The sequence below is a fragment of the Takifugu rubripes genome, chromosome 18, assembly GCF_901000725.2.
Source record: "Takifugu rubripes chromosome 18, fTakRub1.2, whole genome shotgun sequence".
Lineage (NCBI taxonomy): Eukaryota > Metazoa > Chordata > Actinopteri > Tetraodontiformes > Tetraodontidae > Takifugu > Takifugu rubripes.
The window spans coordinates 6,316,861-6,330,645 of NC_042302.1; the positions used below are offsets into that span (position 1 = coordinate 6,316,861).

At 40.9% G+C, this 13,785-nt stretch overlaps 1 protein-coding gene across 12 annotated transcripts in view; it reads left to right on the top strand.

Annotated features, from left to right (window-relative positions):
• LOC101063319 (ELKS/Rab6-interacting/CAST family member 1-like) overlaps window positions 1–13,785 on the top strand; it is a 63,880-nt gene that overhangs the window by 27,284 nt on the left and 22,811 nt on the right. For 9 of the 12 annotated variants that reach the window (XR_003885789.1, XR_003885788.1, XR_003885792.1 and 6 more), the window contains 4 exons: window positions 2,210–2,221; window positions 6,816–6,951; window positions 8,798–8,929; window positions 12,534–12,694. Coding sequence is in view for 7 of the 12 variants with exons in the window: in XM_029825814.1 (XP_029681674.1) it covers window positions 2,210–2,221; window positions 6,816–6,951; window positions 8,798–8,929; window positions 12,534–12,694 (441 nt within the window). In the remaining 5 variants the exon portion in view is untranslated. The remainder of the gene's footprint in view (window positions 1–2,209; window positions 2,222–6,815; window positions 6,952–8,797; window positions 8,930–12,533; window positions 12,695–13,785) is intronic. The other 3 variants (XR_003885791.1, XM_029825818.1, XM_029825820.1) reach the window with 1 other exon arrangement.

Genomic DNA, 13,785 nt, shown 5'->3' on the forward strand with positions numbered 1-13,785 from the left:
TCACGCTTCAATTTTCTTTTACTTTCAGCCGAGGGATTTCTAACTTGCAGAGTTTAATGCACTTTTTTTCTTTATTTAGGGATCTGAACTGTACATTTTTAATTTGCTCTCTGCTATTAGGAGCGATTGTCTGTTTCTAACTAAGGTTTCTCCTCTTGATTTCATTATTTGCTTGTACACAGTATTTTAATGAAGCTTAATCTGTCCTGTATTTTCAAGTCTATCTGATCGCTCTGCCTGCACGCCTGCTTGCTTTTGTGTCTAACTGCCTCTCTGATGTATTTGTGTTGTCTGTTTCGTTGTCTTAAGAGTTGGTTTGGGTCAGAAAAACAATTGGCAGGCTGTTTAAATTCAGAAAGTAACATGAAACCAAAGATTTTTGCAGGAGTTAGGCAGGTCTGTGACTGTCTGTGCCCCTGTGATGCCTTTAAATTTCTCTCTTTCTTTCTGTCTTGTCAGTCTCCCTCTTTTTTGTTCAAATAAAAGACTAATAGGTGTTAATGAGTTTAGGGAGATGTACGAGAAATACGAGAAAATCAATATAATAATTAAAAACCTACGGACTACAGACTGTGTTTGTGCGTCTAACAGAGGAGCTTTTAGATGATCTCTATTTTAGATCTTATAGCCATTTAAGTGAGAAATTTCAGTAGGCAGCCCCAAAGAAAACCGGTACAAAATTAATCTGTGTTTAGTTGCAAATACATTTTAAAAGGATTTTGCACAAGTATAATTAATATTGCATTAACAAGGGTAAGGTTTTTTTATGATGTACATTAATGTAACTTCCTTTCACCCACTGGGACACAGACAGTTATTACTGTGAAATAAGTGGCTCGTAGAGGTCGTATTAAAGAGCGTAAGGCCCTTTAATAGTTTCTACATCCCCACAGCGGGTGGTTTAATTTAACTTTTAGATGTATAATTTGGGAAAGTAAGCTTGGCCAAGGCTGCGGTGAAACTCTGACATGGTGAAACACTAATGAAAATGGCAGAACTGACTCAGCCCCCCCCCCCTTTACAATTTTTAGGCAAAAAAGTAATTGAGCTAAGATGAATTATGATGGAAAGCTTTTATATTTTGATGCAAAATTTAAACTGATACTAGGCCACTGATTTACAGTAACATTTTAAAGATTATGGCATCAGATTCAGTGGCTAAATGTTGTTAAAATCCCCAAATCGAGTGTAATAATAGCTAAAGGCTGCTTGTTACCCTGAAGGAAATGTGTGTGTCCCAGCACACGCACTTGCCTGTGGCAAATTTGTGCTAAACTATCTTCAAATTAGATTTAGGAGCTTCGAATGAACAAGCAGCAAGAACATTACAAATGAAAATATCACATGTGGGTAAAAGAAGGGGGGATAAGCATCCCTCCCTTTTTCACCTCCTACTTTAACTCCAGCTGTAGTGCTACTAGGTTATTTATTTCAGTAACTAGGATGGTAATTGGAGCGGACGGAGTGACTTCACACTGAGGGGAAATGGAGCTGAAAATCTGCCCTGATGGCCAAAATAAAGGATTTGGACAGAAGAGTGGAAAACGGAGAAAGGAGGGGGGCATAAGGAAAAGAAGGTGTGGTGGTGGTGATGGTGCTGGTGGTCGAGGTTGAAAAACAGAATGGGGGAAGAACTGGAACGAAAAGAAACAAAAAAATAATTAGGAAATGAAGAACCAGAGACGCTGGAGAAGTTTATTGTGTATTTTATTGTTCTTTTATGGACAATCGAGCTGTGCATGCCATCATCGGCACAGGTTCCCGGGCATGAATCGCTGGACCCAAACTCCGAGCTCTGCCAGTTTAACCAAAAGTATGAGTAGTGATTATACTCAATCAAATTAGGAAGCGGACTGTCTTCAGATTTCACACTGAACGACTGCAGGCCAGATGGCTGAGAGTCCACCACACACGCACACGTTCCAGTCTTCTGGTCTGCAGTCCTCAAACTACAGAGAACAAAACTGTGCGATTCATAGTGAGAAGATCAGACTTTAATTGCTTGTGTTTAACCCGTGTGCCTGCCTGCCTCGCTGCCTGCCTGATCACACCTCTGTCTGCCTGCACTATCTCTATATATCTAATTATGTCTCTGCTTTTAAGCTTATATCATAGCCAAACCAACACTTGTCTTCTCTTTCACCTTTGCCTCTTCTCTGCCTTTCTCCCTCTTTTATTTTTTTACAACCCCACGCTGCTCTCTACCCAGTCTTACCTCAAGGTGAGTACCGTGTCCCTTCATTGTCCCAGATATCAAACCGCATTTGCTTCATTTTAAGTGCTACCTTGTATAACCCTTACAGTTCCCTTCGAGTCCTAAAACCGGGGCTTTTCTTCTCCCTAATATGGGAAATAGGAGATGGCCCCGTGATCACATTTCAGCGTGCAAAACAGCAAAAGTCTGAATTTGTTCAATTCAAACTTAGAACCTTTTTTTGACCATTGTAATCGACCACATAATAACTCCCTCTCCCTTCTGCTTCCTGCATCAATCTGGTGGTTGGAGTGTGTGCGAGCCTCTCTGCTGTGAAGGTCTCCCCAGTGCCAGCTCTTTGTTTGCTCTCTCCTTTTTTTTCTACTTCCACAGCCACTCTTCCCCTGCTGTCTTGGCAGCCTCTTTTCAGTGTTGTTCTGCTGTTTTGTGATTGAACTCTAGAGGGGGAAACAACAAAAGAAAATTTGCCGCCTGGAAGAAAACAGAAGAGTCCTTTTTCTGCTTCTGTCCTTTCTGGTGCTTTTTGTGCTGTGTCTTCCTTTGTTGCTGTGATCTTAGACTGAGGAACTCCTCATCCACTGTCAGCTGTGTGACAGCAGGGTTGCTGCAGCTTTAAAAGGAATTGCATTTTCTTGCCGCGCGTAACCTCACTTTGAGGTTCTGTATGACTTTGCATCGAGGTGGCGCAGGGATTTGTCAGCTAATGGGTGGCGACGAGCGGGCTCGCCCAGCAGACCTGCGCATAACGCGCACGATTGCACAGTCAGGAAAGTCTTTCTTAGCGGAAAGGTGACAATTCTGCTGAGGTGACGGCTGTTGAGAGTCGCCTAATTAAAATACCTGCAGGCACCTACAATATTTGCAGGAGAAATAAGGGAACATGCTTTTTTTGACACATTTTCACAAGTACACAAACAAAAGGGCTGCTGGGTATAAATCATTCTATGCACTTTCATATTGCAAAACATAAGCAAAGTGTGATAAATATTTAAGTAGTTTTCAGTAGAAACATGCTTCCATCAACATGTGATTTGTTATCATGTTGTAAAAATGTCATATTTGTTCAAATAGACATTAATAGACAATTAACTGTTATGGAAACAGGCATTTGTTAGTGAAGGCAGGTTTTAACATAAACACATTTAAACTTTTCTCCCTGTTTACTTAGGAATTAGGAGATTTTCCTCATTATATAAAAAATAATAATTTCACTCCTTTTAAAAGCCTTACTTGTGCTTACGTTTTGATCTGGTTTTCCTTTTTTAAAATGTTATGGCTTGAGTAAATGAAACTAATATTTCCTGTATTTTCAAAGGAAATACTGAATTCCAAGTGGTTTGAAAGAAATCCTTGATGTTAATTTTGGTCGAACTGTGTCATAAACACACCAGACCCCCGAGCTTTCCTGATTAAATATTTATAAAAGGCTCCAAATGCAATATTAATACTACCTTTATGTGGGTCCCTGAATATCAGCAACATGCTAATGAGTGAGTTTAATTTTATTTATTTATTTAAGTGTTCAGACTTAAAGCTTTACTAGAGTATACGCTGTTGCCAACAGTAGCCCAACTATATATTGAACATTAGTTTGTAACGGCTGTATTTGCATTTATGTTTATTTTACGTACGAGCAGGTGATTAGGGTATCGTATTTCTGTGGTTTTATAAGGTTCATGGAGCCGTCATGGTGTTTCCACAATGGTTGCGTATTTGTTTGAAACATGACGGCACAGATTAGATGTGCATTTGCTGTGTCATCTGCACCATTTTGGCAAAGTCGAGCCTTTGTTTGGAATTTATCTGTAGGTTTGGTCTTATCACACATTTATGTGCAGCGTTTGCAGCTTTATAGCTGCTGGTCCCTCATCTAAGATGTTTTGCAGCCACTTTTTGGTTATTTGAGAGGCAGAGTTGAGGGAGAATTTAGGACATAAAAGCAGCTTCAAATGCCACGCTGCTTCCTCTGAACCATGTCCCAGAGTTCACCAAGAAAGTTTTGCCCTTTTAGGCAGCAGTGAAGAGTTTCATTCTCAAGTTGTTTTTAATAAAAACTATTTACACCACTTACTGTTTGATTATCAGAATCAAGGACAGAAATTCAACAAGAAACTTGTTTAGTAGTGTAGATGAACGATGATCAGAATTTAAAGAAATAAAATGTGTAAATGAAACTGGTCAAGTACTTTCGATACCAAACAATACATCAAATTTATTTCTTGGTTATTTTTGCTTTTGTTGGCATGAAATGCCTCGAGTTGAGGATGAACAGACAAAGTATATTATAGACAGCTGTTACATCAGGAGCTAATATCCAAGACCATCAGTGCTTGATAAAATTTCTTCATATGCAGATGATGAATTTGTGATAGCTTTGAGAGGCAGGTCGGCAGTAAATATGGAAGCACAAAAAAGTCAACAAGCACAGAATCATGAGGAGGAAAGGAGAGAAGAAACCACCCAGGGTCTGATGAGAGTCTGGAATATCATCCGAAATAACGAGCATTGGGGGGTTAAAGTTTAGCACATTCGTCCATTTTCAGCGGTCTGGCGCAATTATCGTTTCTCATTTAAAATGTGACATACAGCAGAAAGAGGGGAGTAAGAAGAGCGACTATCCCACATACGATCACGTACACAGTCAATGTAGCAGAAAAGGTGGAAACCTCAGAGAGCTTACCAGATGGCGGGAGCCTACTGGAAAGCCTCCAATAGGAACATTCCTGTATCTTTATGACCTGTTACACACTTACATCGGGTAACGAGCATAAAAAATTGATCCCAAATATTCAAATGACCGTACGTTTCGTGGTGCAAATCACTGAACAAAGGAAACTCTGTGTGCTCTCACTTCATCTTTCCTGAACTCAATTTGGATGTGATAATGATGCAGCACGTCTGCCTTTAAAAGACCTTACAATAACAAGTCCAAACCACACTTTTGAATGCAGTTGATATTATTCTGTCAGGTTTGAATGACCAGGTGCTGCAGAGCGGCTCTGGCCCCCGTCGTCATATTTCAAGTTTTCCTCCAGCTTTCCAGATATTCTCTGGACGGTTTGGAATTGGGCCCCCTGGACCTTTTTTCGCAAACACATAGAGGATTTTATTTTACCGTCCAAGCCAATAGCGTTGCTCAACTTTTCTGGCAGTCAGCCTCTCGTGTAAGCCTTGTGATGGATCACTTACATTACCCGATGTTAGTGAAGTTAACAAGAAAGATAAAAGTTAGGATGTTTTACGTGTATCGCACATATCTACAACAACCAAGCAATAAAGCTATATTAATGAGACGCTTGAACCCGTAGGTGTGAAATTGTGAAAAATAAGACTACTCTAATACATACTAAAGCTCTGTTGTGCACACGTAGTGCAGATAGAGATAGGAACCTGTTAAGAGCCGCAGTTTATGACCTTCGTGCGTGCATTCCAGCTGAAGTTTGCTACAGGTTTCCCATCACTATTTCAGCTCAGGGATCAGCTCTTTTACTGGAAGCAGTGACAAAAATGGATTTAGCTATGATCCTGTAAGAAGTTATGCTAGCAGGAGTGTGCACATGTGCATAAACATTTGCAGGAGACCGACACATTAAAAAAGCAAATAGACAAAAGACTCACAGAGCGACAAGGATGACTTTGGCCGAGCCTTAATGCATTCGAACGTGTTAGTCAGCAGTTTAGCTTTGTCTTAAGACGGCCTGCATCAATATCCCATCTTACATCTGTGCCATGATTCGGTAGACATTGTCAAATCTTACTGGCATTAGCTTGGTTTAGCGCGCGTGTGTGTAAAAGACTCTAATTTAGTCAGGCTGTGTGATAGCTGATAGGTCTGTGACAGAGCTACAATAGCTTCCAGACTGCTTAAACATGGATTAAACTCTCTCCACACTGCTCCCACGAGGAATCTTTCCCTCTCCCCGTCACCCCCCTTCTCATCATACTCTATTGCTCACACATTCTTTTTTCCCAATGATGATTTACACGCTGCTTCCAGACACCCAATAATCCCTCAGTGAACAGCTCTTTTCTCTATGTTGAACTATCAGATATTATATAGTCATTAAGTCATAAGTCTATAATGAATTCCTGCACTGATCTTTACATTACAGCCATCTTGAGCGATTTCATTATGGCATTAAATTGCACCTATTAGTTACTAATCATAGTAATCATGAACAATCATCTCACTTGTGGTGTCAGGCAGCTTTAAACATGTTTCTCCAGGGCTGGTCGACCTCAGATGTTATCTTCTCAATGCTTAAAAAAAAAAGAAGAATCCAGCAATTCAGCGTATTTGCTGATCCTTCTAATTTAATTTGTATTTAAACATGTAAGAAATATCTCCTTCTGGACTCCAACTGCAGATCTTGATCTGTTACGGTCAGCATCTTTAGAGAGACCACCGCTACGCTGTATTTTAATTAAATTCTTCTGCATTTTTACAGTCTTGAGCACTATTTATTTCCCCCAAAAAAGGAATCTCCATAAAACACCCGTGTATTTATCTTTGTGTGCGTTGTCTGCTGTGCGTTGGTATGACCAACGTTGGCATGTAGTTTTTGTGTTAATTGTTTGCTGCTTGTCTTCATATGTGCAGGCAGGTGAAAGAACAGTCGAAGAAAATGGCCAACCTGAAGCACAAGGAGCAACTGGAGAAGAGCAGGAATGCCCAGCTGATGGAGGATGCTAAGAAGAGAGAGGACAATCTGAATGAAAGTTCCCAGCAGATAAAGGTACGTGGAGAGGGAGGAAGAACTGGGAGATCTAGGAGAGGGTGAGGCACAGAAAGTTTCTCTCCTCTCTCTCTGCCGTGGCTTCAATATTGTCTCCTATCACAACAATGATTCATCATAACTTGACAATTGTGACAGGAAGCAGCCGTAGGCAATGTCAAACTCTCTCTCTTCTCTCTCTCTCTTCTCTCTCTCTCTCTCTCTCTCTCTCACACACACACACACACACACACACGCACACCAGTTCTCACTCAGGGACTGTATGAGGGATAACGAAAGAGGATGATTGACAGGGAGAGCAGATCTAAGATGGTCAGATGAGTACGAGGGAATCTGGTGGAGAGGTGATTAAAGAGCACTGCAACAACCTCCACACAACACACACTCAACCAGCAAGAGGATTCTGTGGATTTTAGAACATTTCCTCTGGTTTGAAAATATTTGCTTCAGTGTCAAAGGCTCACAGGATTTAAAAAAAAATAAAAAAATAAAAAAATATATATACAGTATATCTTTGTATTTCTTCAGGTTTAAAGTTTTCCATGACCTCCACATATCTGTCTTTGATTTTCCTCGCACCTCTTAGTTTCCGGTAAACTTTGGATGACTCTGTCTCTCCTTCCTCTCCTCTTGCAGCCTCCTCCCAGAGCCATTAACCTCGGAGGACTGTTGATTGGAGACATTCTGTGTGTGTGTGTGTCTGTGTGTGTGTGTGCATGTGAGAATATTCTGCCTGTTGCTGACGAGTTTGGATGTTGTGGTTTGGTGGATGACTGCGGTTAAAAGATTGGCTTGTGGCTACGTGAGTCACATCTGAGGCAGGAGTGCGGTCGGAACCATGTGTCTATTGTCATCTTTGTCTGCATAGTTCGGGCCTCAATGGTGAAAATGAAATGTGAGCGTAATTTAGACTCGACTGCAATTGAATACAACAAGATTTAATCTAATTAAAGTCAATCTCAGTCTGCATAGCTAGACGAGAACTAACGTCGGAGCTGCAGCAGGACCAGATTTATAACACGTGTTGTGATGAGCTGGAGGTCTGACGATGGCCACTGTAATGTCTCATCCTCTCCCGACTGCTCTGTCTCCATCGGCACCTTCAGCTTTAATTTAACTTGAAGAGGCAGATGCCTTGGCAGGAAGGCAAACAGCCCTTTAAGGGAAAACAGCTTCATGTATGATTGGAAGGGGCAGATGTAAATCATATCGTCGACTCCTTATCCCGGTTACTGGAAACAGAAATCTGGAATTGTGAGTGTTTTCACTTTGGGGACACATTAACAGCATATGACCGAGTCCCTAATGTGATGGACTGTCTCTCAGATATGACAGATGTTACATTAGCAAAGTTTAAGCACGTCAAGTGAATTTCTGTAAAAACAGTTGATATAAAAATCCTTTCAAGCCACTACATAAAAAGGTTTTGAAATCTTTCTTAAAATTCCAGCTTATTTTCTACAATGGATATTCCACCATTCAGTCAATTTTAGTGTTATAGTTCAACATCGCTTTTATGACATTACTGTTCACATGCACACTGTATTAACTCAAAAACATCTGTTTCTTATCACTTTTTTTTTAAACAAATCACATGGATCATGCCAGAGAAATAATATAAGAAAATATTTAAACTGCACTAAATGCTGTAAATCTGTTATCCCTTAAAACTGAAAATGGTTTTGGTCCCTGCCAGTAAGTGAATTTCCCATGACAACCGAGCCTTTTTTGACTTGCTAGCTCAGATTGGCAGAGCATAAGGCCTCGGGGTTGTGGGTTCGAGTCCCATCCGATATAGGAGCTATTGACGGTCACTGTGCAGTACTTGAATCTCCTCTCATTGCAGGATACCCTCCGCCAGAAAGAAGAGCGCATCGAAGAGCTGGAGGAGGCGCTGAGGGAAAGCGTTCAGATTACAGCAGAGAGAGAAGTGGTGCTCGCCCAGGAGGAACAGGCGCACGCACAGTCGGAAAAACAGGTACCGTCTTCCTCGTGTTAGTTCCCTGCATGTTGAAGGACAACCCGGACTTCCAGCCAGTACATTCAACTTCAACCTTTCTGACTGTTTTCCTTAAACTCAATCCTTGCCAATCCCAAATCCTTAATTTAATTTTTCCTTATGTGTGAGACATGAAAAATATGACATAGGTAAACACGGCTGTGCCAGTTGTGGTTCTCAGTAATAGCAACGTATCCTTTGCCAGCTGAGCTCATTCAGAGGTGGCGTTGCATGTGCGCTAATCGTGCGGGGTCAACCTTTGAGGAGAAATATAAACACTGCTATTCAGTGAACAGCTTGTTTTTTCTCCACTCTGGATTGCAGCACACCACACGTTTTTAAAATCATTCTCTTTTAATTCTGTATGAAGACACCAGGAAAGGTCATACAGGTGTTAAAGGAGGCTCAGAGAGTAAAGGATTAGCAGACGCTACGCGTGTCTTCCCATGGATACATGACTAACAAACCCATAGATGGGGGGAAATCGCTCAAAGAAAACCCAGATATGGCAAACAATAAATAAAAATAGCTGGATATTGTTGTTAATGCTTGTAAATAATGGACATCTGGACACAAACCACAATGGTGCATTGGTAAATGTTATTCATTCATTGGTGAATGTTAGTCAGTCATGAATAACGTTATGTTTCTTATGTTTATGGACAGGAAGCCCAAAATGATTCACTACAGGGCCTTTTGCTATAATACAGTCAAGATGGGTGCAGTAATTCAATTGTCAAAAACATTTAAAATACTAATAGTAGCACTGTATGAATAAAGGAGGGAAAAAAGGAAAATTAAATTGGCTTTTTGTCATGTAAATATAATTTCTAAAATGCAGAAGAAGTGAATCAAAAATGTAATACTCATTTTTAATGTATTTTTCAAAGCAAATATAGAGTGTTAGCTTAATTTTTTAGATCTTTGTGCCTGGAAAACTTTCATGCTAAAGTGAAATCGTTCTGTTTCACCGACATAATTGCACAGAGGGTCTGAGATCACATTGTCGCAAGAAAGAGCAAAAAAAAAAGAACAGAAATAATCAAATCCAACATGTTCATCCTCCCAAAGCTGACTTTGTTTACAGCTGTTGCCCCAAGCAATCGCGTTTAATTTGGCAGAGATACATTGAAATGCTTCAAAATGCTGCCAGTGGCAGCTTTAATTAGACAGAACCGAGGCCATTCAGACCAGGACAGGGTGCTGGAAAGCCTCCTATGTGTTGAAATGCTTCAGTGAAGGAGGAAGGAGTAGAAACATCAGCGTGTGGTGAACGAGCGGAGATGGCGGCCAAACGCTCACTGCGGTCCTCACCCAACATCAACAACACCGGCAGGGCCTTTCAGCACAGACACAAATGCAGACATGTGCATGTGGGCCATAGCACACGACATATTACACACGTCTTCCTCCTAACACACAAACGTGAAGGAAAGAACTCGTATTTAAACAGCGCGCCAGCGCAGCACAACGCCGCATTCAGCAGCAGCCAGACGGGGGCGACTTTGGTTTTTCCGAACCAAAAAAGTGGGCCTATATAAATCATAAATAAATATTTTTGTGTTCCTATTTTCTAACTGTATTTTCTCTGCTGCAATTAACCCTTCACATAATGATTTACAAAACGACCGAGAGAGAGAAACAGTTTCCTCTCTTAATGAGGACAGCTTGCTCAAAGGCACACACATTGCTTATTTTAGTGTTGACACACACACACACGTGAATGCAGCCAAACCACTCACACACACACACAAACTACACATCGGTGGCGTCGTGCGCGCTTTCAGTTTGAAGTCTTATAACGAGAGCCCGCATATTTGTGTGAGGGGCTGACCTGTGGACAGTTGACCAAAACCACATGAAAATATACAAAACTTCTTCAACTAGACGTGAGTCAGTGCCGTGTGATTACTGGAGAAAGGTGTGTGGGTGGGAGAGGGAGCCAGGAATAGGTCAGCAGCGCGACACACTCCATCTGTCCACGTTGTCTTCTCCGGTTTTTAGTGACTAAACAGTTTTCGCTTTTGACCTCAGTGCACTTTCTTTTCCCTCTCTTCCGCTTAATATAACCCTGCAGAGACTGAAGAAATAGCTCTCCTCCTCCTCCAGCTCCTTGTCTTCCACCCAGTTCTTATTGCTCTTTGTTCGTTCCCACATCCCATCATCTTTCAGTTGCTAAGCTTCTTGTCTCAGATGCATGTTAACGCCTCCTGACTGGCTTATAATGTTTCTTTAATGTGCGTTTTTGTTGTCTCTGTTTTGGCTGCACAGCCTCGCTGAGCATTTAAAAAATCTATTTTCCAACTTCTCCTTCTCATCTTCCTTGTTTTTACCGTTTGATTATTCCCTCCCTCCCTCCTGTATCTCTACTTTCCACTTTCTCAAATTCCCCCTTCCTTTCCCCGTCCATTAATCTTTACCGCCCCTTTTCCTCTGACCTTTTTCTCTCCCGAACCCGACTCTTCTCACTGTCTTGCTGATCTTTTTGTATGCAGCTCTGTCACATTCATGAGTTCACCACAGCCGGCTTTAGGTGGTCAAAGGTAACAAAACCATAATATTCCCCAATTCATCCCTCATCTGTGTCAGCCGTTGTTGTTGTTTTCCATCTTTCGATTCTGTGTCATATAACTAGAGGAAGGAGCAAAAAGAAATCCTCATTTACTGTTTATTGTTAAAATATTCCTTTATTTCTTTTAGGTATTACACATTGCATACAAGTTTATTTAAGCCATTTTTTTTTTAAATAAAAAGAAATATTATGACATGATTTTACAGAATTTTGGTTTAAGGGTTAAATAAACTGTCCATATATACAGAAGGTATTTTTATCTGACTTGGGCTCGGACTCATTCATACCAAATAGACTCAGTGAGGAAAGTATTACTTATTACTTGTCTCCGCGCTGTTTTCATTCTTTATTTTCCATCACTCATCAACAAAAATGACTTTCTCTCCCCACTCCCGTCTCATCAGGAGCTGTTTTCAGATTAGATTTAATCCACTTTTGGGTCGACGCCAGCGTTTGTAGGAATTATCTGCATTGCTCAGACTTATATATTTTCTGGCAGTCCTGTTTTCTGTTAACTTCAACACTTCAGAGAAACAAGGAGTATCAAATCAGTAAGAAGGGAAAGAATTATCTAAAGAGGACTTGACTGTGTGCTGTTGTATTGTGTGGGTAGATCTGTTTGATGTGAAACACTCAATCACACACACTTGCACTCAAAAATGTGTGTGTGTGAGTGTGAGTGTGTTGCAGACAGGCTGCGTTGTCAACACAACATGAGGAATACAGCAACCTCAGCCCTACGACCTCATAGACAAACATGGACAAAATGATGTACGGTCCATCCAGAGAGAAGCTCGAGTGATACTTATGTCGAGGAGAGAACAGAAAATAACCCGAGGAGAGCAAAGATAACATCTTAAATACGTTTGGCAGATTCATATAAAAAGAAAAAATATGACGTATGTAACAAAGCGCACGGGACATTGCCAAAGTGCATGAAAAAGAAAGCTAAAAGCAGGGAAGTCGGGAATAAAAAGCCATATTTTAATTATGGTGCAATGTATACTTTAGGTGGAGGACCTGCTTGTTGCCATGGACAAGGTGAAACAGGAACTGGAGGTGATGAAAGCCAAGCTGTCGTCAACTCAGCTCTCACTGGCTGAGAAGGAAGGTCACCTGACCGCCCTGCGTGCTGAGAGGAGGAAGCACCTGGAGGAGGTCCTGGAAATGAAGTAAGACAACAAAAAACATACGTTTTATTACCTCTATTTATGATAACACGTAAAGCAGATGTACACGGACAAACACATCCCATCCCCAACTGAAAAACTCATTTGTCCAACTACGGCCTATACATTCCTGCAACAACATGCTCATTGTTTGGACCATTTCAACCCAAATACAAATGTGTGCGTGCCTCTTGGAGCCATAAAATCACAAAAGTCAGAATGCAGCCGTCATCTTGATGTTTCCCAGACCTTTCTGTGGTCATCGAGGCTTCATTTGCAACAAAAAAATGCAAAAACATTCATCTCTTGTTTCAGAAATATTAGCGTTTGGACCTGCTGGACAGACCACTTAGACATGGTTTATGTGGATGTCATGAATCTTTAGAGTTGGTCGCTTTTCAAAATCTTTTTTACATGCAGTTTATAGGGGTCGTCATCTTGTTTCTGATAGAGATTGGCATATTATATGATGTTATTATGGAGAGCATGTGCTATAAAAGCATTTAGCCTCCGTCCCATTATGACTGTAAATTAACCAGTGTGACCTCATCCAAGGGCTCATCAACAAAACTGTAGAACCGCGGCTCCTGCGGCCCTGGTCGGGGAATATTTTAGCAGTTCCAGACCGTTCCGTGTTTTTTTCAAGGATCCGCGTGGCGTCACTGACCCGTGTCCTCACAGTTCTCCAAACGTTTGCAAACGTGCATGCTGAAGCCATGTGCCGTGCATGTGTTATAAAACCAGATTGGATGGACGTGGATTCGTTTTTCTCATCGGTCAGCTAAATGGTATCCCTGGGGAGGCCAGTCTGCTACTGTGGCATTGTCGCCCTTGTCGCCATCCTTTCATTGCTTTTAATTCAGTGTGAACACAGATTATATACACAGAAAAAAATAAAAATAAATAAATAATATATATATATATATATATATATATATATATAAGAACATGCTCTCAAATATATATCGTCTTAACCTTGTCAGTGAAACATGTTCCTGACAGTTAATAAAAGGAACAATGAGGTTGGAGCTTGACTTCTTGTGATCTGTAGCCACTAGAGGCCACCAAATTTTACACTCTAGCTCTTCAATTAA